A 27,860-nucleotide genomic window follows, 5' to 3' on the forward strand; every position below is an offset into this window, starting at 1 on the left:
GAGACTCCTGGTCACCAACGGAGCCCCCACTCCGGCTTTCCGCATCCTCTTCCCTCCGTTTTCCCGAGAGATCGCGGGGAAACTCGACGGTCGATGCAACCGGAAAGCTTCTCCGACGCACGCTCGATTCTAGCGGGAGCGCGTCCACGCTTTCAAACTCCGAGGACCGATCGACGCCTCGCGATCGCGATGCGTTTGACGCTAGGTTTACGGACCGCGTCGAATTCACGCGGATTGGATCTTAGAAATATTATTTTGTAAATTTTTACGCCGAATTACCTACTATCAAATCTCCAGTTTCCACGATCTAAATAAACGAGCATCAATTCTTTTAGGGATAATAGAGTGAAGTACACAATAAATGCACGTAAATCTAGTGTTAACCTTTTTGATACTGTTCGCTGTTATACTGACTTCTGTAGGTATCAGCTTTTTCAGTGATTCCATAGACTTTTCGGGGAACTGAAGGTCGACGTCGAAGTCCTGTAACCGATTAACAATAATCATTATACTATGCGTTCCTGTATAATCTAATTATTGTATTACAGTGACCCTCAGTCACTTGATCTGACGCAGTGAAATTATAAAATTTAATATTACAATATTTCACGTATTGAACAAAACTATTCCAATATTTTACGTATCGAGGCATTATACGAAATTGAATATTAAATATTAGTTTCATTCCTCAGTGCACTTTTGATTTCCCTTCGAGTTAGTTTCAAAGCCTATTCATCGAATATTCACGTTTTAGTAGTAGCGCCCGCGTGTATCAGCTTTTCGAACGGCGCGCCAATATTGCGGCACAACTCTTTCCCTGGCGGCGATAGTCGTGCACGTTATAGTCTAGTCTAACGTGATTATACAGTGGAAAATTCTATCAGTCTGAAATCGCGGTGATATTACATTTATGATATGCAGACCGCGTCAAACCTCTCCGTGCAGAGGCATAGCTTCGCGGCTAGACCCGCCGTGGCTAAAAGGTTAGTGGCGCGGTGTTCACTGCGCATTTATCGCAGCCGACGCGTAGCAAGTTTATTCAGTTGCAGGAATAAGCTCGCGACGATGGGGGAAGAGAGGAAGCGATGAATTGAAGAACCAACGCGTTCGAGTTGTCCCTAGTTTAGTCTCTAGGTCTAGGGAAGCCGTCTCTGATTTATTACCAATGTGCTCACGCGAAACTAGACAGGTCAAAATGATTGATTTCGTCGTTCATTAGAATTTATAGAAATATATAGGAATATTTCATTAGAAATATTTTAACGTCTTCTGATGAGATAGAGAGTATATTTTGTGAAACTCGACGAGAAATTTTCTGAAATATTTTGTTCGAATATTTCTCAAATTGATGCGTTATGTAAGGTATAATATTAACCCTTAGCACTACAGGTTGTTTTGTAATCTATCAGCAACTGCAACTAATTTTTATAGTATTAGCGGAAATGAGAAATAACATTTCTTCGATCTTTTATTTTCCTTCTCAATGCAAAATTTGAAGGTGTGGAACATCTAATAACTTTAGGCTAGTTTCTTTAATATTCATTCAAATATTTAATATAACTGGTGCAATGTTGAAGCCTACAAAGTTCAAAGGGTTAAATATCAAATTTTATAGTTTCACAGTGTGAAATCAATTGGCGAGTATCACCTCTCGAGTGCAAAGGGTTCAAAGGACAACAAGGATTCTCTAAGAAATTGCTAAAGAAGATCCAATATGCAAATTCAATTACAAATCAATCATAGCAATAGATACACTCTCCGAGTTTCTATAGAGAAATTTCAAAACCTCAATCGAACTACTAGATTCAGTGTTAAGAGACTCAACGCGAAAGGAAACGGAAGCACTTGCGTCAACGAAGGTCCAGATTTCAGCTCGCGGCCGATCACCGCGGTCAGGCGCGGCGTCCAACGCGCGAAGTGCGTCGCTGAAAATAGCGCCGCGAGCTTCGTCTAATTTTATTCGACCGGTAGCGAACACCGCGAATTGGTTCGCGGATTCTGTATTCTCTCGTCGGCATTCGGCCCGGTGCAACGCTCGTCGCTCGGCGATCAGAACAGTCGAGAAGCGTCGAGGTACAAATTCGCGTTGCGACGTGTCGGAAGAAGTCGTCCGGGAAGCCGAGCGGAAGTAGTCGCGCCATGGAGACCTCGGAGGACTTTTACAGGACCTTGTGCTCGTTGGAGACGGTGCGCTCCGGGAAGAAAGGGTTCTTCCAAGAGTTCAGCGAGTGCGTCGCGCAGGTCGCCGGCGAAGCTTGGATCTCGAAGGTGTTCGGCCGGCTGAGCGACGACGAGGCTCGCATGCGGACCGTCTTCACGGATAACAAGATTAAGGACACCGTGCTGGGGACGCTGCGCAGGACGAAGGTCCTGTACAGGCCGAAGGACGCGCGCGCGTCCAAGGCGAGCAGGTGCCAGGGCCTGGAAGCAATGGCCGCCGGGGATCTGGAGAAAGCTCTTTTACTGCTGAGTCAAGCCGTTCTTCGCGCGCCGATGCCAGGTCTTTGTTTCCTCGTTTCACTGGATCGCCGGTTGCCCAAGTGGACCACTGAAACCGTCGCTTCTCGATTTCCCTTTCAGGAAAGTGCGAATCGGTCGACGATGGACTCTCCTTGCCGAAAGCGCTGATCGGGAGGTCGGAGGTACTCAGGCAGATGAAGGAGCACGCCCTTGCTTTGGAGGATGTCAAGCTGGCTGAGGAAGTCAGGTTCCCGGAACGATCCCGGTGAGTTGATTTATTTGGAGATGGAGATGGCAGTTAGATTTCGATTTTGGAAATGGTTTTATTGAAATTGTTGGTGTTTGAATCATTTTGAGGAGGAGTAGATAGGCTAAGAGTGTTAAGAGCTTTGAAGCCTTGAAGTTACGAAGTCTCCAGGTTTTAAAGGTTTTGAAGTATTAAGCTTTAAGGTCTTGAAGTTTCAGAGTCTCCAAATCTTGAAGGTTTTGAAGCCTTGAACCTTAAGGTCTTGAAGTTTCGAAGTCTCCAGGTTTTAAAGGTTTTGAAGTATTAAGCTTTGAGGTCTTGAAATTTCAGAGTCTTCAAATCTTAAAGATTTTGAAGCCTTGAACCTTGAGATCTCGAAGTTTCAGAGTCCCCAAATCTTAAAGGTTTCAAAGCCTTGAACCTTGAGATCTTGAAGTTTCAATCTTCAAATGTTAAAGGTTTTGAAGCCTTGAACCTTGAGATCTTGAAGTTTCAGAGTGTCCAAATCTTAAAGGTTTTGAAGCATTGAACTTCGAGATCTTAAAGTTTCAAAGTCTCCAAGTCTTCGAACTCTTGGTAGCAAGGAAGCTCGCAAACCTTTCTCCTTTCTCGCGTTTTCAGAGCAAATCACACGAGCAAAGAGGAGGGTCAGTTGCCACCGAGCGAAACGTGCCTCAGCCTCGTTCCTTCGTCGCGCTGCTTCTATCCAAGGAAACGTACGTTTCTCGTCGCAATCGACTCGTCAAGATTCACCATTCGAACTAATTCACGCTTTAGCCACAATTCTCTCGGACAATCCTCGAACGACTCAATCCTCATCATTATCGCTTTCCCGAGTTTCCTCGTTGAATCTCTTGGTCAGTCGGTTAACGACCCAATCTTGATTTCGCTGCAGAGTTACCTCGACTAAGCGGTGGCGAGAATCCAAGGCTGCCGGGTGCCTCGTCATTGCTGGACGTGCAGGAGACGGCCACAGCAGGCAAGCAAGCCGTCGCGATCGAGGAGATCGTTCCTGGGGACACTTTAGTGGTCGAGCCGCCGCTCGCGGCTTGCCTCTTGCCCGAATTCTTCGGCACTCATTGCCACCATTGTTTTTCCAGGTGAGGAACGTTCGATTCTTTTCATCCGATCGACAGATTTCAAAGACACCTCGAACCTTCTAGATTGAGGGTGCCGATAGGCTGTCCGGATTGCAGCAGCGTCGCATTCTGCGGTCAAGCTTGCCGCGACGCGGCACTCGCGAGCTACCACAAGTACGAGTGCAAAATTCTCGCGCTGCTAATAGGTAATTATCCTATAGAAAGATTAATGTTGAACATCAAATTTTACAATTTTGTATCGAATCGAGTGACTGTGGGTCACCTCTCGAGTGCAAAGGGTTAACCCTCAGCAGTCCTATGTCAGACTCGACATTCTATTTTATGCAACCTCTACCTTTTAACAATTATTTCTATATTTATTCGTAGTATCACAATTGTACCATTTAAAGGTAACATTTCATTCCCAAATATTCTTGAATAAATAAATAGAGCGTCATATTAAGCTGTAATTGAATGAACTAACGACGTGAACCTCAAAGTGAGAAACCAAGAGCACTTCGGACCGCAAAGGGTTAATGTCGATGAACATCCTCTAATAACCTAACTAGACAATAACGTTACGTAACAACTAAAGCCAAACGAACCATCATCGATCCTAATACCATTCACCATCGCTATGAGACAAGCAATACAAATCAAAATTCAGCAGTGAACGCGTCAGCCATTTCTGTTTCGACTTCAGGCTCAGGAATGAGCGCTCTCAGCATGCTCAGTCTGCGAATGGTCACGCAGTCCGGTCCAGCCGAGTGCGGAAACATTTGTCGCGCGTTGCGTCAACGGAATTGCGAGAAAACCGAAGACACGACGGAGCAGCCGAGTCCCCCGGAAACGGCACCAATAACGGAACCGCGGACGAAGCTGGGCAAGTCAGCCAAACGGCGAATGAGGAGGAAGATGCTGCGCGATTCTCGGTACCGGAAGGACCAACCGGAAACCGACGCCGAGCAGGACGCAGGCCTCGACCTGCGCGCCTACCAGCTGGTAGCGCACGAGAAGCAAAGATCGGCGAGGGACTTTTTCGAAAGGTCTTTAATGGCGGCGTTTCTTCTGGAGTGTCTGCGGACGGTCGGCTTCTTCGGCGACTCGAAACTGGATGAAAAAGGTACACCATTGTTATAAGGAGAGGGTCGGATAGAAAAATCTGTTTTCGAAAAATGCATGGCGTAGTATCTAGCAATGAGAGACCTTCGTGGCTTTTTTGACACTTTTGAAAACGAGTTTTAACCCTTCGAGAGGGAGGGAACGTCTTTATCTCATCAGAAAATGTTCAAATATTTCTAGTGTAAAACTTCCGAGTGCAAAGGGCTATTGTATGCTACTGTAATAGGACGATTACTTTTTCTTTCATTGTTTTTGGAATGACTTGTACTTTATTATGGTAATATCATTCGTCGTCTTATTACAGTAACGCGTATACTTGAAGCTCATTTCGTCGAAAACGGAGGATCATTGTCAACAGAGCCATAAGTCATCTGCTTGTCAGACGCAGAGCACGACGGATAAATTTCGTTGCGTTCCAGAACCACCGACGGAGCCGGAAATCGCTGTAGCCGGGCTGCTGCTCAGACACCTTCAGCTGCTGCAGTTCAACGCTCACGAGGTGTTCGAGACTCGGCCGGGCAAGGATCACCGGTTCCGAGGCAGCAGACCAGTTTACATCGGAGTAGCGATTTACCCGACGGTGGCTCGGTTCAACCATGACTGCTATCCGGCGGTGACCAGGTGATTTTCCTGGGATCATTCTTTCCGTTTTCAGTTGAAATCGTAATGAATCCACGCTTACAGCTTTCACAAATTTTACAAAGACGGTTTACTCGGTGATCCTAGTGTTAAGAGAGAAATTGACTCGTTCCGTAAATCTAGTGTCAACTGCATAAAGCAGCTGATTCAGTGATACCTAAATTAAAATATAGACCAATTTAAATCGTAGTGAATCCACGCTTACAGCTCTCACAAGTAAATTTTACTAAGAGAGGATCGAGTTATGGTTTGCTTCCACAGGTACTTCGTCGGTCGTTCCATCGTGATCAGAGCGATCCGCAGTTTGCGCGTCGGAGACATGGTCGCCGAGAACTACGAGCCTATCTTCACCAAGAGGACGTTAGAAGAACGACAACGAACCTTGGCAGGGAGGTATTGGTTCAGGTGCGAGTGCACGGCTTGCCGAGAGAACTGGCCTCGCTTCGAGACCATGAGCAACGACGACGCGAGGCTGAGGTAGGCCTTCCCTCTACCCTTTCTCCCGTTCCGTCGGCCGACGAGACGCATCCGAGAGCAGTCGTCGCGTACGCCGCGACGCGCTCTTCAAAGGTGGGAAGACTGCGGCTAGGGCGCGTTCAGCTAAGTCGCGAGAGCAATCGTGGAACGCGATAAGCGCGGGCTACGAGGGGTTATCGATTGCTTTTTAAAAGTCGGCCGAGATTGCGTCGGCGGGAAGAACACGCGCAACTTTCCGTTCACGACTTTCCACGAAAATTCCTTGTCACCAGCTGCATTTCGCCGGAGACCGGCGACGCTTGCGCTGTGCGCCGCTCGACTCGACGATTGCGCTGTAACGATTTTACCGTATTTCCTGGCGGTAACTTGGAATATATAGAAATATTTAACCCTTTGCACTCGAAAGTTTTTCACTTAAAGTATTCTATACCTTCTAATTAGATGTAGACAGCATTCTCTAAACTAAATTTAACAAGAAATCATACATAAATTAGGTACCAAAGCTATTTTATTTTAATATTTCACCTATTGATGTATACAAGGGTTAATGGTAAATACTAAAGTTTATAATTTTGCTGCATCAAATCATCATGCGACTTGGAGTCGCCTCTCGAGTGCAAAGGGTTAATATAATAACCACATTATGGTGTCTGAATCGATGTCTCCAGCGTATCAAACTACAATTCTTTAATTAATGATTAAGAGGAGGTACTATATATCTCCTTCGGTTCTTGGCTTCAAGAAAAGTCCCACAAGCTCCTCGCGATTCCGCTTACCTGCAGACCTCCACTTTCCCCACGTTCATACCGTAACGCAGGAAGCTTTCGTTCGGAGATCCATCGATCGCGAGAACTCACAGTTCACGACAAAAACAACAGTGTGACTAACAGTAGCAAGGCGAGAGAATAACAAAAAGATCACGACAATAGCAACGCGGAACAATAGACTGGCACAACCGCTCGCCGGCTAACTCACCCGAAAAATCGGCCCGCTCGCGCGTTTCCACTCGCTTTTAACTCTCACCCCCGTTCGCTGTTTCTCCCTTGCACTCGCACCCCTCTCGCTCGCATCCCTCTCACTCGACCTTTCGTCCATAGCCAAGATTCACTCGGTCACGTATACCTGCATTTTCACGTCTCATTCTCACAGTCCCGAGCACTCTTCTTTCGCGCTTCTCCGGGCACTCGACTTCTCCGCGCAGTCACCCTAATTCCCAAGCACACCGGCGCCCTCGCGTCGTGACACGACGCCAGCCGTCCGCACCTAAAACAATTTTCACGTGTTACACGAAGAGTAATGTAAAACCTACTTGCCAACCGAATTTCACCGGCATTTGTCGTCGCAGATGTCCCACGGAAGGATGCAAGAAGCTCCACCGACAGCCGAAGGAAGCGGGAAACCCGGTGGAATGCGCGGGCTGTCGGCGGAAGGTCGACTTGCGCGAGCCGCTCGCGACGCTGCGCGAGTGCGAGGACTTGTACCAGCGAGGATTCGCGGCGATGGAGGAGGAGCAGCCCGAGAAGGCTCTGAAAGCGTTCCTCGAGGCGGCGAGAACGTTTCACCGGATAGCGGCGCCGCCTCACAGGGACACGCACTTGGCGGAGATAGCGGCCAGCGCGTGCATGGCGGACGCCGGAAACGTTTGGTAACCGACACCGAAACGGGGATCGAGACTTTCTTTTAGTAACAACGCAGAGGATTCACCTTGAGCTTCCGACCAGCGTGGACGACGATCCCGGCCTGTGATTCTTACGAACCGAGGTTGCAGAGAACCCATTATGTCCCGTGAGCGACTCTAAATCGAAGAAAACGCTCGTTCCTTGTCGAGAACATGCTTAAAGAATATATTTCTCGGAGGTATCGCTGAACGTTTTGTTTAATAAATATATGTATTTGTACGAGTACAACGGGAGGATACTTGCGTGAAAGAAAGTATTAGTGAAATGGGGCAGAATGGGTTGATACGCGTGGATACTTACCTTTCGTATCCCACGGTGCTCTCCTTTCCTCGATCACGTCAGCCAGCGAGAAGGATATGCGTCGTCGATCGATGATCCATTATTCCCGAAGCTGATCGAAGTTATCGCCGTTCACGTCCGCGTTCACATCTACCTTCTCGTCCGCGATCGCGGTCACATTCGCCACTCGATTTTTCATTTACGTTTACCGATTGTTTCGCATCGTATATTTTGCGTTCGCGTCGCCGTTGAAAGTTACCTCGATCTGGATCGAGCTTCCAGTTTAAACCGATAGCGCTCCGATTCTACTCGAACGGAGGACGACGTTCGCGCGAACCTCTCCTTCCGGACGAGTCCGTTCATCGAGTCGAATTCGCGCGAACCCGACAGAGTGACGCAAACTTAAACGCGTCCGTCGTAATCTTCTTGGAAAGTGTTTCAAAGAAATCGAGCAAATCAAAGAGGGAGACCGCGCACACTCCGTCGCGACGTTAGACGACTTACGCGCGCGGTACCGGCGTTGCGTAATACCAGCGCCAGTCCTTTGATCGACTCAAAACGCTCGAAAAGATAAAAAGAGAGAGAAACAGAGAGACAGAGGGACAGAGAGAAGAGAGAGAGAAAAGAAAAGAACAAAAAGAAACCGACATCTGTCCAAGGGACACTGAAAAACTGCGCGCAGGTAACAAGAGACGAGCGATCTCGTTGAGACTGTGCAAGGAAATTGAAATGCAGTCTATATTCGGTTCTTCGATTTTGCGATTTTTTTGGCATTTATTTTTTATAATGCATATGTTTCGTGAAAAAATTAAATTCCGTATATGAAATTAGCTTTTCGAAGTTTCGCGTTTTGGTACAAAATTCACTGGGTTGGAAGGATCGGTCATTGGGTTGTTTCGCTGAAGAGAAAAGGAAGAGGAGTCGAGGACGGGAACAGGGATCGGGACGAGGACGGGGCTTTCGGGAAGGGAGAACAAGAACAGGGATGCAATTACCGAACAACCGTTCGGCCACGCGAGCGCGCGGCGAACCGTCTCCGATTTGCAGCTGCCAAGGTATCTTTCCGAGAGGCGAGCGGCGCCCGTTCGCTCCGTCCGGCCGGGTCACGTTCGTTGTCCGGTTCATTTCGCAACGCGGCGCAGACCCGATGACGATGTTACCGCGCTCGGGACGCGATTTCGAATTAATTGACTGTCGCGAAGCGGTGCGCGTTCGCGGCGCGACCTCGTCCCGCGGTCGTTTACCGGAGAAGCGAGCGAAGCCTGGACATTCTCCGGTAAACGTACGACGATACGCGCGTCGCGAACGCTCGCTTCCCTGATCGCGGACCCCGCGCCGGGCGACGACGATCGGACCGACGATCGATTCACCTGGGCGGTCGCGACGAACGCCGGTCGGAATCGTCGTCGACCGTTCGGCGACCCGACGAACCGAACGAGCGCGATTGCCTCCGATACAGCATGTTACATGTAATTCTCGCGCGTACCTCGGTACCTTGAGTACCTCGATATCCTTCTTTGCTCGTGCTGTTTCGTCATTTTTTTTTTCTTTTACTTCGATATTCACTTTCAACACATGCATTGTTCTTTTTTCGCATTCAATTACAATATTTGCATTCTAAGCGTTACTTTCTTTCTCGGCTCTTTTTCATTCTTTCCCCTCGTCACCGACGACGTATCTTTCTTTCTATTTTTTTTTTCTTTTTTTTACTTCGTTTCCCTCACCGGTTCGTACCTGGCGGGAGCGCCGGCGAGATCGCGACGACAGAACGGAGAAAACAAACGACGATTCGCGTGGCGCACGCACGTGACCGGTGCGCCGGTCTTCTACAAAAATCGTTTCTATCGCGAAACGTTCATTTCACTCGAATGTACCAATCGACCGCGGAAGTAACGCGACCGCGCCTCGCCCTCTCCCACTCGGTACTAAACACTCGCCCACCGCACACTCTCCTCGCAATTTCGGTTTTCCTTGTCCCCCCCCTCTACCCCCATCGCTTTTGCTTCTCGCAAACCTCGAAAATCTTATCGCGAGTACAGATGGAGTGAGAATAAGTACGGATCGTTTCACCGAAAAAAAAAAATATGCGTTTTGTTAACGTATGCGACAACGACGGAGGAAACGACGATAACAACAAACAACGACGACAAACAGAAACAAAGGAAACCTGATCTGATATGCCCGTGGTACAATCAAAAAAACCAGAAACGAAAGAAAGAAAGAAAAAAAAGAAAACAAAAACAGATGAAAAAAAAAGAAAAACAAAAACTCGTAATTTACTGCTGCGAGCTGCGTGAAGTTTCGAGACACCTTGAAAGAAAATTGTATACTTTATTTCTCCGACGATAGGACTACAAACTAAAATTTAAAAAAGTAGTTTCGTTTCCATGCAAAAATTATATAAATTTCCCACGCACTCGGTCACTCGTTCGCTCGTTTACGCATTCACGCTTCTTCCGACTCATACACATTTTGTTTTTTCTTTCTCTTTGCTCGTGTTCGTTTTACTCGCTCACTCCATCGACGAGTCGTAAGGTTCGCGTCGTCAATCGAGTCGCAGTAAAATGTCTACGATTCCCTAATATCGTTCTCAATCGACCCGCGCGAGTCTTCGACGTGTCGCGCGGTCGGGCGTCGATCCTTGGATCCGAAAACCGTGAGGAGATCGACCATCTCGGCCCGCCAGGGGCACCGGTCGACGTTCCCGTCACGATCGATCGTGCGCATCAGCGTGCACCGCTGAAAACGATCGAACGAAACGGCGTCTCGTCCGCTTTCGTATCCTCGCGATCGAAACGGTGGAACGAGCGAGGATGGAGGAAGATGAAAGCGGCGCGTCGGAATCTTTTTAGTTCGTTGAAACGAAACGAAACGAAACGAAATGAATCGAATAATCCAGATTGGAGTCTTGGCGAATTTCGAAAGTACTTGAAACGATAAACTTACGCAGAGGAAGAGAACGCGTCCGTCCGATCCGCGACTCTGCGTTTGCACGCGAAAAAGAACCACAAAAGACATGGCCCTGAACTCAAAGACATCTACGTAAAACGATCGAATGCGTTTCGTTGAAGAAAAATTAAAACATATGAAACAATGAATACGCAAAAACAAGAACAAAAATAGCAGTTTCGACCATTAAAATTCGCAATCGTATCGTGTATCTCGCCCAATTGCCGCGCATCTTCCTTTATCCGCGATTCCGCTTATCCCTTCGATCGAGACCCTGCCCTATCGTCCACCACCGAATTGGTCGCAGTCGCGATATATATTTCGTCTATCGTTCTGTCCGTCGTCTCACCGATATACCGTTGCGCGTGTCTCCGTCTCCGTTTCCATTTCATCCTCCGATCGAAGATGCGCGCGCGTCTACGGTAGAACCCGCGAACCATTCGGTAACATGGTTGAAAGAAACACGCAACCACGTTGCGCGTTGTCTTCGACTCGCTTGCCCGCCGAAGCGATCGCCCTGTCACCGTCTCTCTTCTCCGCGATAAGATTCTCCGACGAGAGCGTAGCACAGTCCTCTTCGAGGCATTAAATCCCGGTAAAATATCGCGCGAGCGCGAACGCCAGTGCGAACGCTGGCGCAAACGCCAGCGCCAAGTCCAGCGTTTCTTCAGGAGAGTGTGGAGTGCCGTTGCTTCGTTGGTTTCTTTATCTTTCTTTTTTTTTTGTTTTACATTTTTTGTTCGATTCTTTTGTTACGTTGCTGTTTGCCGTTTGCTGCTGCTGTTTGCTGTTGCTTCGGTGTATAACTGGTGTTGGTGTTACTTATTAAAAGGAGTGGTTATGTCGTGGTGGTTGGTACCATTTGCTGTTGATTAAGCGGTGCTTTCGGTAGTGGTGTTCTGGACCGGCTGACTCTCCTGCAAAAGGGAACAGGTGCGATTAAAGATCGGCACAGATCGATCTCCCGGCACGATCGAATCGAGGATACATAAATGTCGCACACGTTTGTTACGAACAAAATGGTCGTTTCTGCAGCCTTTTATGCGACTGGTTACCAGTGTCTCGAGAAACGAAAACCATGCGCGTTCCAATGGATGAAACAGAAGGTGTTAGAAGGTACTACATGAACTGATCGGGAAATGTGAATCGAACGAACGACATGCCATGAAACAGTTAGATAGAAAAGAGCCCGGGGTATGAACCGAGATGTATGGATGGATGGATGGTTGGATGGACAGAAATTCATGTAGGTATATAGATAGATAGTTAGACAGATAGATAGTTAAATAGGTGAATAGACAGACCAAGGGAGAAACGAGCTGAAAGGAGAAAGAAAAATAAAGCCACGTTACCTGTGGAGCAGGGGCAGCGGCAGGTGCATCCTTATCTTTAGGTGCATCCGACTTCTGCTCCGACTGAAAAGAGCACAAAAAGAGACGTGCAATAGTGTGTGTGCCAAGCGTTACGCCAATTTACGACGAGCGTTCGTCGACGGATCGATTTCGATCTGTTGGCGAACGGACGGCTGTTTCATAGGAGTGTTTGGTGTTTGAGAACAAGCGAAGAGGATCGAAAGAAGGAACGACGCGAATACGACTCTCGTTAACCTCTCCCCCCGTCCCTTCGCGAAAGAAGAAAATGAGAAAAACGATCAAACGTTGCTATTTGGACAAAGAGATCACGGATAGAGCTATACACAGGGTTGGATTCGTCGAACGTAGCATATCGTTGACAAACTCTGTCGACCGTTCCCTGGCTGATTGGCCGACTGCGATTATCCTCCGTTTATCGCGTCCCATAAGAGACATTTGCCGAGCCTCTTCATCGTCCGTAATCTGAGCGAAGGTATTTCACGATTCACGTGACACCAACAGACACACGACAGTAGCAGAAAACTTGAGAAGAGGAAGACAGACAGGAGAACAGGTGGTGGTAGTTGCAGAAGTAGTCAGAGGTCGTCGTAGAGGTAATCGCAGAGGTGACCTTAAAGTTGTTCGTAGAGGTGTCCGCAAAAGTAGACAGAGGTAGTGGGAAAGGGAGTGGAAGTGGAAGAGAAAGCAGAAAACGTGCGATAGAACCGAAGAGACCGAAGACAGACGGAACAGACGGAGTGGAGCACGCTGGTATACGAACAGAAAGGACGAGGAGAGGAATACAGACTTTTGTTTGTCCGTCCTGGCTGCGAGGTCGACGAGGTGGTCCGCCGCCTCTTCCTCCGCGGAAATTGCGACGATAATAACGGCGAGACGGTCCGCCTCGGCCGCGAGCACCGCCGCCGCGCGGCACACCCTCGCCACCTGCACCACCCTCGCCACCCTGTTCTCCTTGTTCTCCGGTGTTATCGGTCTGCTGTTGCGCCGATGGTCCAGACCGCCGCGACCCACGATAGTAGCCGTCGTACTGCCGTCGGACTCTGTAACGCCGCTGTTGTCCACCACCTTCGCCAACGTTGGCCTCGTCCGCAGATTTGCCCTCGCCTGCGCACAATCGAACGTTCGGTTCAGACCAAGCCTACGGTACACTCTCCTCTCGCCGTGATGATAACGAAGCTGTACGAACCGGCTTCGTAGCCTTCCTGGCCTTCACGCGGTCTACGTTGAGTTCGAGTGTTCCCACGTTTCTGACTGATGTACCAATGAACTCCGCGGAATCCGCGTCGCTTGTCGGCAGCGTAAGGTGAACCCTTTACCGCTTCCCCGGAAGGACCGGTAACGTTGGCCGCTTCGTGACCCTTCTCGCCTATAACCACGTCGAATTCGACCACTTCTCCGTCACCGACGCTACGGACGGCCTTCCTTGGGTTGTTCCTCACGATAGCCGACTGCGAGAAGATTCAACGGACACGGTTAAAATTCAGTTTCTTGATCCACACGTTGGAGAACAGAGAGGAATAAAATATACTTACTTGATGGACGAACACGTCGTCCTTGGTGTCGTTCCTGAAACAGACGGAGGAATCGATTAAAACCGGGAACGATCGTTTCTCGTCGCGAAGTCTCGCGTTTTCTAATTTTCAACAAGGTTCTGTGCATCTCGGAACATGGACCGCTCGAAAGCGTCGAGGCGATCCAATGGGTATCCGGACGCCATGCTTTGCTCTGCCACCTGTTCAAAGATTCCGTGTGACTCGCCAAGAGCGTGCGATCAACGGCGCGAGTAAATGGTGGCGTACCTATATTTCTCGGTACAAGATGTAACCGCGATGCTCGGTGAATTTCTTATCAACCTCACGCGAGCGAGGGATAAAATCGAGTCATGATTCGACAGGTTCTCGAAGCGAGCGAGCGAGTCATAGAACGAAAATCTGGCGAGCAGCCAGACGCATAGATCGAGAGTCGTCTAGAAATAGCTGTCTAGCTAGGAGAATCGAAAATCGGAGTAATAAGGAAACGAAGGAACCGTTGGGCGGCAACGATCCGCGTGAGAACCGAGTCGAAACCCGCGGAGAACCGTTCGTTCGCAGTCCAACGACTTGCAAATTATCCCAGGCTCGATCGGTCGTTTACGGAGAAAGTAATGAGACGAGACTGAAACAGGTAATGTCCGCAGTTAAAGGATCCCGATTCCCAACGATGCCCGAGCATCCTGCGCAAAAGTCGGGCAAACGGGAGCGACGCGGTAACGGAAGCGGCTACGGTTACTAACCTGTTGATGAATCCATATCCACTCTTCACGTTGAACCATTTCACAGTCCCGGTCACTTTGTTAGCTGAAACCCAACAAAAACGAAACGCTCTAATTAGGTATTTGCCGTGTAACGGGGCGAACGCGCGCCGCTGCGCGGTCACCGCGGCTGCCGTTTTCTCGCGAACGGGCACGCTCTTAATCGTCCCCTTCCATTCTCTTCTCGTCCCCTCGGCCCGCGACAACCCGTTCGCGTCAAAGACGATCGGGTTAATCGGGTTTTCGATCGCGGAACGATAAGGAAACACCGGGGCGGACGAAGTTCGCGAAAACGCGAGCCGATCGACGGAACGGGAAACCGTTCGAGCAAACGTACTTTCGAATCGAATTTTTTTCCCCTCGACGCGTTCCAACGTTCGAGGCGAATATTATTTGTGTTTACGGACAGACGCGAGTGTTTACATCGCGGCCAGAGGGAAGCGACATTCAATGGGACGCGCGATAATCTCTGATTCCAGGGGTTGCGCTCGCCGACAAAAACAATATCGTTGGACTATGTAATTACGCCGATCGAATCGCTGATAATCCTAATCTTTCCTAGACTTCTATTTCCGTCTGAGGACGATCTGTTCTATAACCTCTATACGTATCGAGTACCTTGGTTTCACGTGTCATTGTTACGGTTTTAATAACGTCCCTTGATTTCGCTTGTGCCGTACTTTGCGCTACTCCTTTTCTTAGTTTCGGTAATTTCGTTAACAAGTTGAACGCCATGGGGGTCACCAACCAAATCGAATTACTATTCATTCAATTAAACGACGATTATATAAAATATTTCTATATTACAAATAATGCTACCTAACACGGTGACATTCAGCTGGACGAACATGCAATGATAATAATGCAATCGAATGACTTAATATTAAATTCTCCCGTATTTCTATGAAATCCTGCGGCATTCAACGTGTTAAGGTCATTGCTGCTCCGATATTCCATGTTTATCTTCATTATCTTTCGCCTGGTATCAAAATATTATTCAACAAATAAATAAACAAATAAACAATTATCTCGCCGTTATCGCGAGCGCCGTCCTGCCGGTCCCTTCGATCGGCGATCGCTATCGATCCCCGTGGGCGCGAACCAACGCGAACCGGTTCATTTCTTTCGATAATTGCCCGTGCTTCTCGGACGCGTTCTCATGAATCAAATGGAACCGAGCCGAACCGCATTCGGAAAAATCCCCTCGGCTTACGTAACAAGATCATGTTTGCCAACCACGCGAAACGAGGCGCCGCGGACTACCTCAAAAACGTGCCGTCCGTCCGCTGCGCAACGAAATTCCCGTCGGAGCGCGCGGCTCGCGAGCGCATCCGGCGGCGTGCACGACGACGTTCCCCGATTTCCATTTCCAATTTTCATTTCCACTTCCACTTCCACCCTCATTTCCGTTCGATTTTGCGCGGAGAAGGACGGAGGGTACAATCAAAAGAGGACGGCTACGTCGACGGAGTCACGGTCCCGAGGGCGACCCGTGGCATCGGCGTTTCCGCGAATTTTCAGTTCGCTCCGGATCCCGACGGATCTCGCCGCGGCTAACGCCGAACATCTACGGCCGGCCTAGAGAGGAGGACGGGACGCGCAGATGGAAGCGGAGATAGAAATAGAAATGGGAATAGAAATAGAGAAGCGGAGATCGATGTATACGCGGGCACACAGGCCGGACAGTCGGCTGAAGAGAGAAAGAGGGTGGCCAACGGAGAGACAGAGACGGAAACAGAGAGATGGAAATAAAGAAAGAGAGAGAGAGGAGAGAACGCGCACAAAAGATCGAGGGAGACGGACAGAGAGAGAGAGAGGAAGAGAGGGAGGGAGGGAGAGAGAGAGAGAGAGAGAGAGAGTTAAAACGAGGAAAGAACGAGACGACCGGAGGTGAGCGAACGGTGAAAAGGAAAAACCAATGTCCCCGGGGTCAGAGAAACGAACGTGAAGATCGTTGAACGACCGGTCACGAACCAAATGAAATTAGCCGGTGTACGGGCACGGCGCGTAGACGGCACACGCGGGACACGCCGCAGCACACCGGTCACATGCCACATGGTTGTGCTTGTCTGCTGCTACCCGGACGCCATTATCACGCGCGTACGGGGCCAGCGTAGGCGAATTCGCCGCTCTCCCTAACGACTCCATTTTTTCGGCGCTAAGATGCGCGGCCGCGGTATATCTAGGCGTAACGGAGTGTTCACTCACCGATGACCAGCTTCTGCTGTACAGCCTTTGGTTGTTCGGGCTGTTTTTCCGGGTCAGCCATGGTGGTGGTGTTCAGGTGTTAAGACACGCCGCTGCCGAACCTAGATGTTCCCGTCTTTCTGGTCGTGGTGTTGGTTCCCTTCTAATGTTCCCAACATGGCTGCGCCTCCAGGCGACCGTGCAAACATCCTTCCCGTCTAACGGACTCGCCCATAGGTCGACGCGCCGACCAGCTTCCCCACTCGACCAATCACGCGCCGAGTTTCACGGAACGAGCGTGACGTACTCGCGCGCTACTTCCTCGTTTTCTCGCTCGCACGCGCTCGCGCCAACGTTCCTCGCGCAACGACGATACGCTCGCGCGAGCGAATATCGTTGTCGGAAGTGCGTTACGGGAATCGGCTTTTCCTCCGTCCGTCGGCCACTTACCGGTTCATGGGGTGTTGCGGGCTCGCTGGAAGGAATCCGGCGAGACTCGTCGCTTTTCTCGCGAGAAATTTCACCGGGATGCTACCCGTGAGAACTCGCGCCCCTTCCCTTCGTGCAGGTTCCTTCCTCTCTAGCGGTTCTTTTTTCGCGCGCTTCACCACCACGTTCAAGCGAACGTTTAGGCTGAGAATTTGGCGAACGGCTCGTCTGCGAACCGTTCGCTACCAGCGCTTGTCTCGGTGACGGTTTTCTGAATTATGTTTTTGATAAATCCGAACGAAGTGTTTGAAGAATGAAACGAGTCTTTGAGCTCCTAAGCGTGATGTAGATCATTTCTAATAACAATGTAGGATTCATTTATTTTTTATTATGGAGAATATAAGATTACGGACGTCACGAATGCGACGCTGATAGCGGACGTGTCGATCGTTGAATTACGAGACCGATCATGCTTACCGGGATGATGTCACTTTTATGAAAATATAGTGGAGACTCTGTCTCCGGATATAGGAGTGCAGATGCTTATGCGGCATCGATTTGGGAGTTCTAAACGGACAGCGATTCGGTTTTGTCAGCAGGGTGAAAGGTCGGAAAGAAATACCACATGCGTAAAGTGAAACTCGAAAAGCGTCAACGTTCGTATTTCCAGCGTTTCTTAAACTATACAATATCTCGAAAATACACCTGCCTCGAAACGTAGAAGAAAATAATTGCGCATCTTTTACAACATTCCTCGTTCGCCGGGAACCACGGAATCTCGTTCTCTATTGACACTGGTCTACTATTTTTTGTCCTTCTTCCCTTCTATCAGTCTAATTCGCATGTTTTCGGCAAGATCGACGGACACGTTGTATCCCTTGTCACACGTTGCATGTCGGATAATAAAATACAACTTCGTCGGCGCTAAAACTTGTAACTGTTGCTCGCCTGCTGGAGCAACGGGGCTGATTATATCAACCGATCTCCTCCTTTTTTAGAAATTAAGCTCGCTTCCTATGCAGTCGATCGAGCCGAATCGCGAGAACAATAGCAAACCGAAATTTACCGTGATTCATCCATCGATGAAAAATTAACGGACAAAGGCTAACGTTGTTTTCGATCGTCGGCGACTTGATTGACGAACGTTAAACGTCGATTAAACAAAAACTTCTCGAATGTGGATCCGACAGGCGTAGGTATAAAGCAGCTGCGCGGTTTGCCGTGAATTTTCGTATCCTCTTTCCTCTCTTCCAAGTTCTTTCTCGTTTGTTCTGTTCCGTTGAGCGAAGCGAAGTTAAAATGGTAATGGATAAAAGAAAAAGAGGAGAAACTACTTTGACGTAACCGTATGTACAAAATGGATACATTTAAACAATGATGAGAGATGTATTTTAAAACGATATTTAGTCGTTGGACTTGTAAGTGGCTCCTTTTGAAACTGTAACTCTCTACGCGTCGTTTCTTGAGATTCCTTGGTACAGGAACTGGTAAAAAAAAAACGAATAGGCTTGATTCTTTTGATCTCGGCGTTACAGCGAAATCGAGTGCCCCCGACGAACGAGATTACATTCTTCATCATCTCGGTTTCCTCGTTCTAACACTCCTGGATCGTGGAGCTGCCGATCCGCTTCCGATGCTGAACATGCCTGGCATGGATGCGTTGAAAGTCGGTGCGCTGGTTGTTCCAAAGTTGATGCTTGGCGTCGTCGATGGGGCGGAGAAGTTGAAACCTGTGGCTGCTGCTACAAAGGAAACGAGAAGGTCACTGCTACTGGCGTGATTCCATAAATGTAAATAACAATTATATAAGATATAAATGGTAACCTGGTTTCGAAGCGGTTGCACCGAATTGAAAAGGTGTGGAGGCCGATGGGGCTGCGGTGTTAGTGTTCGCGTTAACGTTGCTGTTGAAGGAGAATGCGCCAGCCTGCTGGCTGGGTTTCTGGTTTGCTCCGAAGGTGAATATGCCAGAGGTGCTAGTGGCATTGGTTGTGCTGTTCGTGTTGCTCGCACTTCCAGAGCCAAACACGGTTGGGGTCGCGTTCGACGTAGCAAACGGCGAAGCTTGACCAAAGGAAGGCGCTTTGCTGTCACCGAATGCACCAGTGGGAGCGAGAACTGGTCCGGAAGCGTTGACTGGTGCACCGAACGCCGGACTGGTCACGCCTTGTCCTGTGAACGTACTGGAAACTGTGGACGCTGGGATCGGAGCAGAAGTGGAGACAGGGGCTCCAAATAGAGGGGTTGGAGCGGAAGTGGAAACGGAAGCACCAAAGACAGGAGCTGCGGATGTAGATGTAGATGCGGATGCTGATGCAGAGGGGTCCGTGCCGAATATGCAAGTTCTACCGCCGAAAGCTTGCGACGCGTTACTTTGTCCTCCCAAAATGGTGCTGCTCTGCGATCCGAATGCCGGAGACGTAACGCTGGTAGCGGCGAAGACTGAAGTGGTTGCGTTAGTGGAAACGATTGCAGAACCGAAAATGGGGGTAACCGTGTTGCTCGAAGTGCTGGGGCTGTTGAACGTGGCCACTGTCGTCGCTGGTGTTCCGAAGAGGGGTGGTGCGTTACTCATAAATGTTCCTGCTATGCCCTTCATGTTCCCTGTCTGAGCTTTCGCTTGGCCAAATATGTTGCCTGTTGCGCCAAAGGCAGACGCTGAGCTCGCGTTAGAAAATATATTGGTGCTTGGTGCTTTTCCAATTCCAGCTTCTCTGGAAGAGGGTGCGTTCGCGACCGAACCGAAGATCGATGTGGTATTATTTGTACTTGTCATTCCCGAAGAAGATCCAGGCACGGTGTTGGAGAAGATAGGCGTGCTACTAACGGAAGTTACAATTACGGTTGGGGTAGGGTTGAAAAGAGTCACGGCGGATGTATTCCCACCGCTGTTGGTTGCGTTCGAAGTCGAACTAGCACCAAAAACTGGTTGACTTTGCGTAGTCCCGAACATGGACCCGATGGCCGCAGCGGTAGTGGCAGTAGTAGTCGCAGCGGTGGTTGGAGCAGGGGTTGCAACGGTGGTCGTCGCTATACCGCCAAAAGAGAATGCTGTTTTGTTGGGTGCAACCGAAGTACCCGCGCCGAAGGAGAAGGTAGAAATTGCAGGTGCTTTGAATGGGGTTGCTGTGGTTTTTACGTTTGTATTGAATGCGCTGGTTGTCGCTGATGTATTGGCCATAAGATTCAAACCTGTTGCCCCCTGATTCGCATTCAATACAGGAGCTGCCTGAGACTTTGCTGTTAAATTTGCTAATCCTCCGCTGGTTTGCGCACTATTTTCTCCAAAATTTGAGCCAAATACGAAGCTCGCCTCGGGTTTCAAAGGCTGCGCGGTAGTAGGTTTGTTTCCAAATGTGAACGGCGACGTCGACAACATGGCAGTCGTTGGTACCGAGGAAGTCGCCGTCGTGGGAGCGCTCGCAACTAGTGTGCTTTGCCCTTTGCTTTCCACGGCATTAGTCGTGGCCACGCTCCAAGCTACAGACCTCAGCATCGGCGAAGAGAACGCGGTGTTGTTATTGGTGGATGTCATACTCGACGTAGATGATGCTTTCTCGGTTGTGTGTGGCTGGTTTAACTGACCGGCGGGACTCTCCGCGCTCCAAGTTACAGACCTCAGCATCGGCGAAGAGAATGCGGTGTTGCTATTAGTGGGTGTCATACTCGACGTAGATGATGCTTTCTCGGTTGCCTGTGGCTGGTTTAATTGACCGGCGGGACTCTCCGCGCTCCAGGTTACAGACCTCAGCATCGGCGAAGAGAATGCTGTATTATTATTAGTGGGTGTCATACTCGACGTAGATGAAACCTTTTCGGTTGTGTGTGGCTGGTTTAACTGACCGGCGGAACTCTCCGCGCTCCAAGTTACAGACCTCAGCATCGGCGAAGAGAATGCAGTATTGTTATTAGTGGGTGTCATACTCGACGCAGATGATGCTTTCTCGGTCGTGTGTGGCTGGTTTAACTGACCGACGGGAGTCATGTTTGTTTTCGTTGCAAACGAGGAAGAGCTGGCTGATATGGTTGGAGAGTTGAACGTGACACCGGTTGTCGCTCCGAATGAATTTCCTGAGAGTACCGCGGGTGTCGCCGCTGTGACCACGGAAGGGGTAGAGCTGGTGGATGCAACTCGGTGACTCGAAGGATCAGCAACCGAAGCAAACGGAGTTGCGGACGACGTTACGTTTATTGTCTTAGCTGGAGCTGCGTTCTTGAGCTCGGAGCTTGATACGGCTGAACTCACATTTGTCACGGGTGATGGGAAGATTGCATTACCGGATGTGGCCACGAACGAATTTCCAGCTGAGGTGGCGAGCATCGGCTTCGAGTTGCTACTAGATAACTTGGAATCCAACGAAGATTCTTTGCTCGTCAAATCGAAAGTTACGTGCTTCGTTGATTTACTTCCGGGGCTGGGACTGACCGCGGACGTAGAAATAGGCGTAGTATTCGCGTTCGTTGTGGTTGTTGAAGAATTGAGAGTGGCGCAACTCGAGGGGCACGGAACAGATTTGACAGTGTTCACTTCTTCCGCTTGAATCACCACGTCTGGGTTAATTTTACTAGTTGCTGAAACCAAAAATAAATCAGATCAATATTTTATCGTGGAATCAATGTTGCAAACTTCGTATGAACAAATTGACGTTGTATTGGCGCTAAAATAATCACATTGTCCATATAAGCATGCTCTGAAGTCTGGCTTACTCACCTTTACCGGATATCGCGTCGAACATGCTTTGAAGTCTGGCCTTCATGCTAGTCTGCCTCATGTCGGCTATATCCTCTTTCTTTATCTCTTCTACATCGTCCGTTGTGAATTTCGCTCTAATGTTACCTTGTTCTTCGACAAGCATTCTTAACTTCTCATTTCTTTCTGGTTCTGCTCTCATGAACAACTTGTTGGTCAATCTGCTCGATTCTGTGTCCACGAATACCGGAGCCCCTGCGGTACGAGTTTCTCCGTTGTGCCGGTTGTCGAGATTCGCGTGAACCTCTCTGTCGTGCGAATCCATCTCCAAAGCTTTTGAACTAGTTTTCAAAATTCCCTTCACTGGGGACAATTTTCCCTGAACTGGATCCAAACTATTTCGTGCGTTTAACTGTTTCTTTTCTGTTGCTCCATGATCACGATACGTTACGTTCTTGATTTGTGCTTCTGATAAAGCTTGCACACTGGAATTCGGTACAGATTCCAGTGATTTAAAATGCTTTTCAAAATCTGGCGTTCCGCTCCGAGAAAGATCTCCTGTACCAACAAATAAATAAGATAAGAAGACGAACGAGGAATTTATTCTATATGATACTTACTGGCTTTCCTTTTGATTCCTGAAACTACATTCTTGCTGGAACTGAAAGAATTTAAAATGTCGTAACAGGAAGGCGTTTTGGTTCGCTTCGCGGGTCTGGCACTTTTGTTTTGAGGCGAGATGTCTTCTTCCGATTTTGAGGATTCGTCCCTGCTGCGTTTTTGCTTCGTTTCATCCTGCGTTTCAACTTCATTCACGGTAACACCGCCTATACGCTGCTTTTTTGCCAAGTCGAAGGTAACGTCTTCTCTCGATGCGTGTCTCTTTAACGACATCTCTCTGAGACCATAGGGGACGCTGCTTGAACTAAGGCTCTCATCCACGTCACATAAATTTGATAACATCTTCTGTTTTCCTGGCGGAGAATAACGAACAGCATCTGGTGGAGCTACTCTCACCGTCACTGGTGTTCGCGTTTTTACACACTTCGGGTTTATTACTGGAACTGGACTACCTTGAAGATTTACTTTTGGAAATTGTCCCACATGATATTGAGATTGACGAGTCAATCTGTTGTTTGCTTCCGCGGCATACTTTGTTAATCTACTGGAGAGACCTGGTGAAGTTACATCATTGTACACCCTGAAAACAAAGGCAAAATATGTATTACTTGTGCAAGTTAGACTCTGACATGATATTTTGTCGAGTTGTTTAATCTAAATATATTTGGATAAAACATGTAGACGTACCTTGGATCTATATTATACCTGGTTGATACGGATAATGGTCTGCTTTGTGACAGAGGTGATTTGGATTCACTTGCTGTCGGATGAGCTTTTGGACTAATGGTGGTTCCCCACGGAGACCCTTCCGAACTATAGTATGTCACATCTTCGCCCCGTGTTAAACTACGATGATGTGAATACACAGGGGTCATTCTCTGGGATGTACCTTGACTGGATGATTCATTTTCAAATTCTTCCTTGCTTCGTGATAACAATGGTGTAGAAGTGACTTTAGAGAAAGCACCGCGAGCGTACAAGGAATGATTAGGGTTGCGATAAACTTTGTTCTCTGATGTTAGCTCGTTCGCGTTTGACTCTCGCGCATTCCGTGAAATTGGGCTGAGCTGCGCTATTGAATCAAATTTTGACGAGTTCCTCCTAGTCGGGTATGGATCGGTGCTAAGCTGATAGTGGGGTCCTCGACGTCTCTCCATCCTAATCTTGGTTAGGAACACTTCGAAAAAACGACGATTTGCAGTTTCCCAAAATATGCGAGAGTACCGATAAACGTGGTCGACGATACTCTCGAATTTCGCACGAACTTCAAGAAAGACGCGCACACAATAATCAAAAAGAAAAGACGCGTGCGGCGACAATAAACTGTCGTTGGTGATTAAAGAATAGCACGCATAAATAGTGAGGAAAAGTAAAATTGTTAGAATAAGGATCGGTCCCCAAACGTTGTACAGGAACACGCACCCACTCAACACACTTACTAACGCAACGACACTCCGATTTCCTAAATCCCACATATTATTTCAAACAAATAACCTCTCCATGTTTGAAAAGAGCACACTCACCGAATCACCGGAACTTTGCTGCGTTAAGTCGAACGACATTATCGACGTAGCAACTACTACGTAACTCTAAATGTTGTCTTTCGAGTTGCGAACGTTCCCCTGGATTTCCCTTAAAATCGTATTAATCGAAAACACGTGTTTCGTTGGCAGTCAAACGATACTGACGATATTCCCGCGAAATTGTTTTCAAATGTTCACCGTAATTGATTCTTACGTTTCTGTTACCGCGAAAGAGCTAGATTGAAAGGTACTCGTGCGTTTACTGACGCCTCGTGTACGAACCGTTCAAGGCGCCACCGTTCGGTACACGTTTCGATATCGTCAGTTAATTTTAAACTGCCAACAAATTCGACGGTTCGACTCTATTTTCAGAAATAATTAACTGCGGTCGACGATAGAGGGCTCGGAAAAACCTACGATGACAGAAATCTCTCGTTGAAAATACATCTACGGAACGTGTCAATATGGGGCCAGCGTTATCATGCAAATGATTCGAGGCGTTCCAAGTAAGTACGGTATTGCGCCTGCGACTCGATGAAGCTGTGAGAATTCGGCGAGACGCTTCAAAGTAATGGAAAATATTTTCTTTTCACTTTGATCGATTGATTATCGGTTTTTCCTTTTCTCGGAGATCAATCGAGTTACGAAATAATCCAGATGAAACTAAGATGTTAAAAGACGTTTTGTAAACGTCACATCTTAGGAGCAATACTGTATTCAATATGATACTATTTCATGAAATCGTCACACGTTTTCAAAGAATTCTTTCAGAATATAATTCTCTCGCTGGGCTAATGCAATGAGGAGGCAAATCGATATATATATGCATCTGTGTAAAAGTTAACCAATTACAGTACAGAACAAGGCCTGTTAGCGTTCGGCTCGAGGTCCTTTTCTAGTCGACAGCAACCGGAAGAACTGTCCGAAGTAAGTGTACAGCTTAAGGTTTAATTACGAGTATGTAGCTGCTTCAAAGATAATAATAACGCTAATACTTATATTAATAGTAAAGAAGAGGGAGAAGGAAAGGTGAAAGAAAGACGCAGTACGTAGGTCACAGCGTAGATTATCTCGCTGGTGCCGACCTTGCGAACGTAATTGGCTGAAGTAACCTCTGATCGTCCAGAATGGCGGTCAGATTATGGATGTCTGCTGTACGACCCAGAGGAGGATACTTTGGACCATGGGCGGAAAAAGGACTTCGTGCTACCGGCGGAACAGGAAATTTACTAAGCATCGGAAGGTGATGTTAACGTACCAAGTTTCGGAGCTATCAAATGTAATTGTGCGATGTAGATACCTGTTATGTAAGGGTACCTTAACCTATAAAAAATGGATGTTTCGATATAAATGATATTGAACATTGCAGTCAGCAGCGCAGTGGACATCATCAATGGGCCCTGGATAGGGAACTTGTGATAGCTATGATGAAGAAGAGTGAATCGATTTATGGAGTACAAAACAATCCAGGGTGGTTTAATTTACAAATAAAAAATCCGCCGCCAAAATCAGAAATTAAAAACATGACTATTAATTTTGGACCTCAACATCCAGCTGCCCATGGAGTACTACGATTAATTTTAGAGCTTAATGGAGAGACTGTCCTTCGTGCTGATCCACATATAGGTCTCCTGCACCGTGGTACAGAAAAGCTGATCGAATATAAGACATACATGCAAGCTTTACCTTATTTCGATCGGTTGGATTATGTCTCCATGATGTGCAACGAACAATGTTTCTCCATGGCTATTGAAAAGTTGCTTAATATAGAAGTACCTTTACGGGCGAAATACATTAGAAGTAAGAAATTTTTCTTTCAATGGATGAGTTAGAAGAAACATAGTTTTCAAGGTTTCTTAAAATAGGTAAAGATTTATGGTCTTTTTTATATCTTTAGCTCTCTTCGCCGAGATCACAAGAATTTTAAATCACATCATGGGAGTTGGAACTCACGCGCTGGATATCGGCGCTATGACACCTTTCTTTTGGTTGTTTGAAGAACGAGAAAAATTAATGGAATTTTACGAAAGAGTGAGTGGCGCGCGAATGCACGCCGCTTATATACGACCTGGTGGTGTTTCTTTAGATTTGCCATTGGGTATAATGGACGATATATATGATTGGGCACGCAAGTACGGCGACAGATTGGACGAAGTCGAAGACCTATTGACCACAAACAGAATCTGGATAGGCCGCACAAAGGACATTGGAGTGCTAACGGCAGAGGATGCATTGAATTGGGGTTGCAGCGGAGTAATGCTACGCGGTTCCGGAATCAAATGGGATATCAGAAAAACGGCTCCTTATGACGCATATGATCTCGTGGAATTCGATGTTCCTATCGGTCAAGCTGGAGACTGCTATGATAGGTAAGCGTTTGCCAGGTAGAAAGTTCTCGCATTTGTCACCAGTTTCTCTGTCTTCGTTTCCGTTTCTTCCTCTCTCCGTTCTCTTCCCCCGTACTCCTTCATTTTTTAATCATTAAAACACATATATATCATAATTACATGTAACTTGTACTGTATCGGTTACCGTCTATTTGTAGATATCTTTGCCGCGTAGAAGAGATGCGTCAGTCGTTGCGAATTATTTATCAGTGCCTCAATCAAATGCCTGAGGGCGAAGTAAGAGTCGATGACGCGAAAATAGTTCCACCGAGACGGGAGGAAATGAAGACTAGCATGGAAGCTTTAATTCATCATTTTAAACTGTATACCCAAGGATTTACTGTGCCACCCGGAGCTACGTATACCGCGATCGAAGCGCCAAAGGGAGAATTTGGGGTTTACCTCGTGAGCGACGGTAGTAGTAAACCGTACAGATGCAAGATCAAGGCTCCGGGTGTTGCTCATTTATCTGCATTGCGTCATATGGGTCCAGGTTTAATGCTTGCCGACATCGTAGCAATAATTGGTACTCTGGATGTTGTATTCGGCGAGATCGATAGATAATTTGCTACATACAACGTCTGTAATTTATGTAGTATCGCCGAGTTTCGTTAGGTTTCGTTGAAACTTGGCTTTTCGAAACGGCAGGAATATGACTGTGAACAAAATGAGGAGGAATAAAACAGCTTGATTACTCTTCCATAAACTTTAGTACGTTCATTCTGTTTCAGAAGTGCGGTTCGTACTTGTTTCGTGGATAATCCTTTGCTACAAGCATTTCAACTGTGTAAGATAGAATTGTTAATAAAATAACTATAAAATAACCCTTTATTGGTGAGACTGGATCGATTTTGATGTGTAAGCCCGGGACGGTTCAGTGTTGTTATTCTCTAGGAAAGAAAACATAAAACTGCGAGTCAGTTTAATTAAAGCAAACATGTTACGGATTGTAGATTCCTTATGATTATCCGAATGCGAATACAATTCTCATGTGGGTAATTAATAAGTGCTCGTAATAGTAATTACATCGTTATCGGAAACGACGGGATCAGATTTAACGGCTTGCGTAACAATTAAATAAACATGACACCGTGAATGATGAGGTGCAGGTTGATGCGATCAAATTTAAATTGCCGCGTGTTTTTCCGTGTCATTTAATTACAGAAATTAAGTAAGAGGTCAAGGGTTTCGTTGTCCGTAATATCGGCGTGTTTCGAGCAAGGGCAACACGTGAGTAACGTGTATATTAATTATTACGTGATAATTACGCGTGAAATCGTTCGCGTCAATGGACGCGTCTATTTACTTCATCGCAGTGAATATTACTTAACGTTTACACGAATCTTCCGCGTTGGGCGTCCTGCTTTCTACTTGTACGTTCCGCGATATATCGCATCTTCCAAATTGTATTCAACGTTTACAAGGTTGC

At 47.6% G+C, this 27,860-nt stretch overlaps 5 protein-coding genes across 9 annotated transcripts in view; 2 read left to right on the forward strand and 3 right to left on the reverse strand.

Moving 5' to 3' along the window:
• LOC116424508 (growth factor receptor-bound protein 14) overlaps nucleotides 1-8,572 on the reverse strand; it is a 33,638-nt gene extending 25,066 nt beyond the window's left edge. Inside the window, exons 1-2 of one of the 2 annotated variants that reach the window (XM_076368079.1) lie at nucleotides 8,004-8,125; nucleotides 7,147-7,287 (exon numbers count right to left, since the gene is read on the reverse strand). In XM_076368079.1, coding sequence (XP_076224194.1) covers nucleotides 7,147-7,165 — 19 coding nt within the window. In that variant the 5' untranslated portion in view covers nucleotides 7,166-7,287; nucleotides 8,004-8,125. Of the gene's footprint in view, nucleotides 1-7,146; nucleotides 7,288-8,003 lie in introns of both variants that reach the window. The other variant, XM_031971007.2, reaches the window with a different exon arrangement.
• Nucleotides 1,957-10,148, forward strand: LOC116424509 (protein-lysine N-methyltransferase SMYD4). The gene is made up of 9 exons (XM_031971016.2): nucleotides 1,957-2,500; nucleotides 2,581-2,725; nucleotides 3,329-3,423; nucleotides 3,603-3,807; nucleotides 3,871-3,992; nucleotides 4,490-4,909; nucleotides 5,328-5,529; nucleotides 5,809-6,024; nucleotides 7,370-10,148. The coding sequence occupies exons 1-9, from the start codon at nucleotides 2,140-2,142 to the stop codon at nucleotides 7,671-7,673; spliced, it is 2,070 nt and encodes a 689-aa protein (XP_031826876.2). The 5' UTR covers nucleotides 1,957-2,139; the 3' UTR covers nucleotides 7,674-10,148.
• A 145-nt stretch (nucleotides 10,149-10,293) lies between these two features.
• yps (Y-box binding protein ypsilon schachtel) lies at nucleotides 10,294-17,068 on the reverse strand. 2 transcript variants are annotated; one of them, XM_031971021.2, is made up of 7 exons: nucleotides 16,803-17,068; nucleotides 14,577-14,640; nucleotides 13,837-13,870; nucleotides 13,491-13,752; nucleotides 13,092-13,408; nucleotides 12,284-12,346; nucleotides 10,294-11,848 (listed from the first exon to the last, which is right to left on the reverse strand). In XM_031971021.2, exons 1-7 carry the CDS (start codon nucleotides 16,861-16,863, stop codon nucleotides 11,804-11,806), a joined length of 846 nt encoding a protein of 281 aa, XP_031826881.1. In that variant the 5' UTR covers nucleotides 16,864-17,068; the 3' UTR covers nucleotides 10,294-11,803. The 2 variants fall into 2 exon arrangements, with proteins under 2 accessions (XP_031826881.1, XP_031826882.1); XM_031971022.2 differs by lacking the exon at nucleotides 12,284-12,346 and having other exon boundaries at nucleotides 16,803-17,055.
• A 772-nt stretch (nucleotides 17,069-17,840) lies between these two features.
• Nucleotides 17,841-24,357, reverse strand: LOC116424507 (uncharacterized). Of its 2 annotated transcripts, none has more exons than XM_031971004.2 (5): nucleotides 23,209-24,357; nucleotides 22,521-23,101; nucleotides 21,922-22,458; nucleotides 19,035-21,782; nucleotides 17,841-18,949 (listed from the first exon to the last, which is right to left on the reverse strand). In XM_031971004.2, exons 1-5 carry the CDS (start codon nucleotides 23,994-23,996, stop codon nucleotides 18,786-18,788), a joined length of 4,818 nt encoding a protein of 1,605 aa, XP_031826864.2. In that variant the 5' UTR covers nucleotides 23,997-24,357; the 3' UTR covers nucleotides 17,841-18,785. The 2 variants fall into 2 exon arrangements, with proteins under 2 accessions (XP_031826864.2, XP_031826862.2); XM_031971002.2 differs by having other exon boundaries at nucleotides 17,841-18,952.
• A 41-nt stretch (nucleotides 24,358-24,398) lies between these two features.
• On the forward strand, nucleotides 24,399-27,262 carry ND-49 (NADH dehydrogenase (ubiquinone) 49 kDa subunit). 2 transcript variants are annotated; one of them, XM_031971018.2, is made up of 6 exons: nucleotides 24,399-24,550; nucleotides 24,899-24,971; nucleotides 25,052-25,287; nucleotides 25,414-25,844; nucleotides 25,942-26,413; nucleotides 26,590-27,262. In XM_031971018.2, exons 3-6 carry the CDS (start codon nucleotides 25,172-25,174, stop codon nucleotides 26,993-26,995), a joined length of 1,425 nt encoding a protein of 474 aa, XP_031826878.1. In that variant the 5' UTR covers nucleotides 24,399-24,550; nucleotides 24,899-24,971; nucleotides 25,052-25,171; the 3' UTR covers nucleotides 26,996-27,262. The 2 variants fall into 2 exon arrangements, with proteins under 2 accessions (XP_031826878.1, XP_031826880.1); XM_031971020.2 differs by lacking the exons at nucleotides 24,399-24,550; nucleotides 24,899-24,971 and having other exon boundaries at nucleotides 25,172-25,323.
• The last annotated feature ends 598 nt before the right edge of the window (nucleotides 27,263-27,860 follow it).

Source organism: Nomia melanderi, chromosome 5 (genome assembly GCF_051020985.1).
Source record: "Nomia melanderi isolate GNS246 chromosome 5, iyNomMela1, whole genome shotgun sequence".
Taxonomy (NCBI): domain Eukaryota; kingdom Metazoa; phylum Arthropoda; class Insecta; order Hymenoptera; family Halictidae; genus Nomia; species Nomia melanderi.

What these genes read in the sequence shown, in the direction of transcription:
- LOC116424509 (XM_031971016.2), top strand. Translation starts at nt 2,140, where the DNA reads ATGGAGACCTCGGAGGACTTTTACAGGACCTTGTGCTCGTTGGAGACG. An exon ending in TCTTCGCGCGCCGATGCCAG is followed by an intron (nt 2,501 to 2,580) that starts GTCTTTGTTTCC and finishes TTTCCCTTTCAG; the next exon opens with GAAAGTGCGAATCGGTCGAC. An exon ending in TGCTATCCGGCGGTGACCAG is followed by an intron (nt 5,530 to 5,808) that starts GTGATTTTCCTG and finishes TTGCTTCCACAG; the next exon opens with GTACTTCGTCGGTCGTTCCA.
- yps (XM_031971021.2), bottom strand. Translation starts at nt 16,863, where the DNA reads ATGGCTGACCCGGAAAAACAGCCCGAACAACCAAAGGCTGTACAGCAG. An exon ending in ACGACGTGTTCGTCCATCAA is followed by an intron (nt 13,753 to 13,836) that starts GTAAGTATATTT and finishes ATCTTCTCGCAG; the next exon opens with TCGGCTATCGTGAGGAACAA. An exon ending in CCAGGAAGGCTACGAAGCCG is followed by an intron (nt 13,409 to 13,490) that starts GTTCGTACAGCT and finishes GATTGTGCGCAG; the next exon opens with GCGAGGGCAAATCTGCGGAC.
- LOC116424507 (XM_031971002.2), bottom strand. Translation starts at nt 23,996, where the DNA reads ATGTGGGATTTAGGAAATCGGAGTGTCGTTGCGTTAGTAAGTGTGTTG. An exon ending in AGGAATCAAAAGGAAAGCCA is followed by an intron (nt 22,459 to 22,520) that starts GTAAGTATCATA and finishes TTGTTGGTACAG; the next exon opens with GAGATCTTTCTCGGAGCGGA. An exon ending in TGCAACCGCTTCGAAACCAG is followed by an intron (nt 18,953 to 19,034) that starts GTTACCATTTAT and finishes TTTCCTTTGTAG; the next exon opens with CAGCAGCCACAGGTTTCAAC.
- ND-49 (XM_031971018.2), top strand. Translation starts at nt 25,172, where the DNA reads ATGGCGGTCAGATTATGGATGTCTGCTGTACGACCCAGAGGAGGATAC. An exon ending in ACGGGCGAAATACATTAGAA is followed by an intron (nt 25,845 to 25,941) that starts GTAAGAAATTTT and finishes TTATATCTTTAG; the next exon opens with CTCTCTTCGCCGAGATCACA. An exon ending in GCTGGAGACTGCTATGATAG is followed by an intron (nt 26,414 to 26,589) that starts GTAAGCGTTTGC and finishes GTCTATTTGTAG; the next exon opens with ATATCTTTGCCGCGTAGAAG.